General features: G+C 38.6%; 1 protein-coding gene and 1 pseudogene across 1 annotated transcript in view; one reads left to right on the top strand and one right to left on the bottom strand.

The window, feature by feature from the left end:
* The window catches only part of LOC102252231 (disintegrin and metalloproteinase domain-containing protein 18), a 104,292-nt gene extending 103,288 nt beyond the window's left edge, over positions 1–1,004 (bottom strand). The window contains exon 1 of the mRNA XM_014536901.1: positions 920–1,004. Coding sequence (XP_014392387.1) covers positions 920–1,004 — 85 coding nt within the window. The remainder of the gene's footprint in view (positions 1–919) is intronic.
* Positions 1,005–1,032: 28 nt separating this feature from the next.
* On the top strand, positions 1,033–2,272 carry LOC102251940 (annotated as a pseudogene).
* The last annotated feature ends 3,324 nt before the right edge of the window (positions 2,273–5,596 follow it).

Below are 5,596 nucleotides of genomic sequence, written 5' to 3'. Positions count from 1 at the left end.
GATGTGTCTCTCTCATCGATGTTTCTAACTCTCTATCCCTCTCCCTTCCTCTCTGTAAAAAAAATCAATAAAATGTATATTTTAAAAAAATTAAAAAAATAAAAAGAAAGAGAAGGAAAAAAGGAGGAAACAATCACCTTTCCAGGATCTCATGAAATTCCTATTTAAGGAGTTTATTTTATGACAATTTTAGTTTGTATTTACATTTTTATTGGTTTGTCAAGACCAAGGCAGGTACAGTGTCCAATATGCTAAAGAAAAAACCCTATCTAATAAAGAGGGAATACACAGGGGAGGGCAGTTGGGGGCGATCGGGCTGGCAGGGGAGCAGTTAGGCATCGATCAGGCTGGCAGGAGAGTGGTTAGGGGGTGATCCGGCTGGCAGGCAGAAGCGGTTAGGGGCAATCAGACAGGCAGTTAGGGGCAATCAGAGCCAGCAGTCCCGAATTGTGAAAGGGATGTCCAACGGCCAGTTTAGGCCCGATCCCACAGGGGTCGGGCCTAAACTGGCCATCGGACATCCCTCGAGGGGTCCCAGATTGGAGAGGGTGCAGGTTGGGCTGAGGGTACCCCCTCCCCAGTGCACAAATCTTGTGCACTGGGCCTCTAGTGTATTATATAAAAACTAGAGGCCTGATGCACAAAATTCATGCAAGAGTGGGCCTTCCTTCCCCCAGCTTCCGGCACCCCAGTTTCCCTCTGGCCCCTGGGATCCAGGTTTTCCTCCAGCCAATGACAGGCACTCAGGACCTGGGCTTCATCCGGAAGGTCATCTGGAAGGACGTCCAGACTAATTAGCATATTATGCTTTTATTATTATAGATTATTATAGATATACATACAAGAATGTTTATTGCAGGACTCAATAAACAAATGACAATTTCTGGAAATAACCTCATTACCTATCAATATTACATACTGTTGGCCTCGCGGCTGCCGCCCCCTTCCACATGGTCAGGCCGAGGTAGCACCTGTTCCTGCAACCCTGCTGCCTCCTTCGCCATGCCTGCCGCCTGCTCCTGCTTTCCCACCATGCACCCCTGCAAAGTGAGCAAACTCCAGGACTTTGTGAAAATGTCGAGAGTTCTGCACACCGAGGAAATGCGCTTCCTGAGGGAGTGGGTGGAGAGCATGGGAGGTAAAATACCACCTGCTGCTCATAAAACTAAATCAGAAGAAAGTAAGGAGGAAAAAACAGATAGAAAGAAGGTGGAGGAAGACCTAAAGACAGATGAACCATCAGTGAGGAAAGTGATCTAGAAATCGACAATGAGGGTGTGATTGAACCAGACACTGACGCCCCTCAAGAAATGGGAGATGAGAATGTAGAGATAACGAATGAGATGATGGATCAGGCAAATGATTAAAAAAAAGTGGCTGCCATTGATGCCCTAAATGATGGCGAACTACAGAAAGCCATAGACTTGTTCACAGATGCCATCAAGCTGAATCCTCGTTTGGCCACTCGGTATGCCAAGAGAGCCAGTGTCTTCATCAAATCACAGAAGCCAAATGCTGCCATCGAGGCTGTGACGGAGCTATTGAAAAATCCTGATTCCGCTCAGCCTGGCAAGTGGCGAGGGAAAGCACACAGACTTCTGGGCCACTGGGAAGAAGCAGCCCGTGATCTTGCCCTTGCATGTAAATTGGATTATAATGAAGATGCTGTTGCAATGCTGAAAGAAGTTCAACCAAGGGCCCAGAAAATTGCAGAACGTCGGAGAAAGTATGAGTGGAAATGGGAAGAGCGAGAGATCAAAGAAAGAATGGAAAGGGTTAAGAAGGCTCGGGGAGAACATGAGAAAGCCCAGAGAGAGGAAGAAGCCAGAAGTCAATCAGGAGCTCAGTATGGCTCTTTTCCAGGGGGCTTTCCTGAGGGAATGCCTGGTAATTTTCCTGGAGGCACGCCTGGAATGGGAGGAGGCATGCCTGGAATGGCAGGAATGCCTGAGCTCAATGAAATTCTTAGTGATACAGAGGTTCTTGCAGCCATGCAGAATCCAGAAGCTATGGTGGCCTTCCAGGATGTGGCTCAGAACCCAGCAAATATGTCAAAATATCAGAGCAACCCAAAGGTTATGAATCTCATCAGTAAATTGTCAGCCAAATTTGGAGGTCCAGCATAATGCCCTTGTGACAGATAAAGCCCTTGCTGATGGAAAAGCAACTTGGATCGCCCAATGGATGTCTCAATAATACAAACCAGTGTACCTCTGACCTTCTCATGAAGAAAGCTGGGGTGCTTTGAAGAGAATCCCTACCCCTCTACCCCAAATGCAGCTGTAACATTTCACAGTGGTTTGCCATTATGGTATTCATTCAGATAATGTTTTCCTACTGGAAATTACAAAGTTTAAACACTTTAAACCTTAAAAATATTTAAAAACAAATTGAAAGGGTGTGTTAAACCCTACATTTTACTATATATATATCATACTGTTAAATGTTATCTATTGAAGGATGAGTTATGAACTACATAAAGAGCAAGGAAATAAGCACCATTAATCAATAAGACCTGCCAGTAATAACACCCTATTTCCACTTTCGTAAAAACAAAATTGTGGGTAGGTTTTATTTAATAGAAAAATGAAATATAAATAGAAAATTGGGACAAGTACGCACAAAGTTATTAATATTGATTTCCTAGAGTGAAGATAGAAAACAGAATACTTAATATGTTAAAAGTACATACAAAATGAGAAAAAATATTCTAGAATGTCAAGTAAAGTTCTTAAAATTATGTACATATGTGAAATAACAAGAAGACAAAAGAAGCTAAACATAGTCAAATAAAATTATACCCTTAATTGTTACAATTGTAGTTGCATTTTAAGGAGTTACACAGAGTAATCTTAATCTATCTAACATGCCTAATATTGACATCATTAAATCAGAATTTGGCGTGAAAATTAAGTTTCAAATCTCAAAATCAAGGCTGAAATTCTAGTCTTACATGATTCATGAAGAAGATATAACATGTTAAACAAGTGAAATATTCATGCTTTTGTTTAGTCACAATTTAGGGTACTGACTATACAAATTTAAGACACTAAAAACTATATGAAAAAAGAATGTTCACTTACTGTTTTTTAAGATGGAGAGAGTATGTTTTCCTGTTCATTTGGATGGCATAAATGACCTAACAACAGAGTATTCAGAGAGAAAGTAATCATTAAAAATGTGAAATTCTTCAAACCAAAGACATACTTCTTTAAAATGTAAACTAAGATTGTATCATGCATGTGTCAAAATTATATCCACATATAGAAGTATATTGCTATCTTTCTTTAATCACAGGATGTATGACAGAAATTCAAGGAGTCTAAATCTATTTCAAATTAAGAGCATTAGTCATTGGCATTTATTACATATCATAATCAAATGTAATTTAAAATGGTTATATTTAGAAATGCTGAGGAACCTTGAAGAAACTTGAATTTTATTATCTTTTTTCCTACTTTTCAGTTTCTAGCACAGATCCATGGAAAATCCAAGGACTATAATGCAGGTCCCCTTTTAAGGTGAAAGGGAGTAGCCATAACCGCCAGAAGCACTGCCTGCACACAGCCTTTCACCTTGCTGTTCTCTCCAGGATTTGCCTCACAACGTTCAGGGACAGTCCACGTTTAATAAGAAGCCCCCTTACCCCAACTCCAGATCTTTTCATGGGTCATGCCAGCTTCCCTCTTGTTGAGACTCAGTTGATGCTCTCCCCATTCCTGTTTTTATTTCCCTCCCCTCCCACAGTGCTCATCACAAGGGCAACCCCTAATTTACACAAATCCCCTCAGAGATTGCAGCTCAGAGAACACACTCTGGAGCATCAACATCAAACATATCGTTTCTTATGGGGTAGCACGTAGTTAATTCTCATAAAGGTTCCATGTTTGCAAAGAATATGAATTTTGTCATTGGGTGCAATTTTCTGTGTTGTCATTTTCAACCCTGTAGTGTTCAGTGTTCTGCAGTCTATTGAAAAAGGTGTGTTGGCATTTCCAAGTTTATTGTGACATTGTTTCTTTCTCCTTTCAATCTGAGGGTTTTATGCCCTGCATCATTTTGGAGCTATGTTGTTGGGTGCGAACAGATTTAGTATGTTGATATCTTCAGGATAAGTTGAGCACTTTATCAATAATAAGGTAGCATTTATTTCTAAAAGTATTTCTTCAAATTCTACTCTGATATTAGAATAGTTACACCAATCTACTGTTGATGTTTTAACTATTTTACTTTAACTTTTGATCCATTTTATGTAATACTAGAGGCCCGGTGCACAAATTTGTGCACAGCTGGCGATCGGGCAATTGGAGCCGGCCTGCATGGGGGGGAGGGACTGTGGGAAGTTGGCCAGCAGTGGGAGGTTGTCTATGGGAGCACACTGACCACCAAGGGTAGCTCCTGCACTGAGCATCTGCCCCCTGTAGGTTAGTGTGCATCATAGCTACCAGCCGGTCATCCGGTCATAATGGTCACTTAGGCTTTTATATAGAGAGAAGTATTTAAATTTTACATATTTATTTATAATTTAGAGATGCATTCTGAAAGATAATAACAAGTAGCAATTTTCAGAGTATTGTACATATAAACATGACTCCCAAATCTTACAAATTTCATGATGCGCTTTGTAACTTTCTTTTTGTATCTACACAAAGTATGTAGAAAAAGAATAGTTTTGAGTACTACTTCTTTTAGTATCCTATCTTTATTCTATTGTTTGAGAATAAATCTGTATAATTTGTCTTCTACATTGTGGAAATCAAATAATGGCATGATCAAATATCCAGTTATTGAAGGCAGAAGCCTGATCTATGCAATAGTTGGTCTCTGTCTTACCTTCTAAACCCTACATGTTCTACATTTCTGTTCCCTGATTTTTATATTATAAATTATTGAATAAAATGGGAATAATAAGAATTCTGCCTTACTCTGGCCCTAAAATAAAATGCTTTACTGTTCATAACATTAAGCTTGACACTTGTTACAGTTTCCTCTTGGTGTTATTGTTTTGCTTAGATTCATGTAAATCTCATTGAGTCTGTTCTCTTCTAAAGTGAGATATTGTGTGAGTATTTGGTGAGTACGTGTGTGTAAATGTGTGAATAATTTTCTGAAATATTCTTTCTGGATATAGTCATTATTTTTCTCAATATGTTAGTGTGGTGAGTTTATTGAATATATATTTCTAATATTAAGAGATCTTTCCACAGAGAATAAAGCTACTTGGTCATAATGTTTCACAATTATTTGCTAATTTCAATTTTAAATATTCTGCAAGTATAAGAACCTATAACTTTCTTTTCTCCCACTTTATTTGTCTGCTATATAACAACGTTACATTAACCTCTTAAAATGATTAAAATTCCGAAGGATTGATTTATGTTCTATTCTCTGAAAAAGATACTTATCTTTCCTTAAATATTGCCTGAAGCCTTAAAGCCATTTGACTAGTAGAATTTTGTGGGCAACTTATTTAAATCTATCTATATATAAAGGGTGTCCCAAAATTCACGCAAAAAGTAATTTTGACAGAAAACACAGGTTTATAATTAAAAATTGTAAATTTTTTATTGATTCATAAAGTATATAGTATATGTAT

The sequence above is a fragment of the Myotis brandtii genome, unplaced genomic scaffold, assembly GCF_000412655.1.
Source record: "Myotis brandtii unplaced genomic scaffold, ASM41265v1 scaffold103, whole genome shotgun sequence".
Classification (NCBI taxonomy): domain Eukaryota; kingdom Metazoa; phylum Chordata; class Mammalia; order Chiroptera; family Vespertilionidae; genus Myotis; species Myotis brandtii.
Note: the sequence above shows the minus strand (reverse complement) of the source record. Positions and strands in the feature narration are given on the sequence as shown.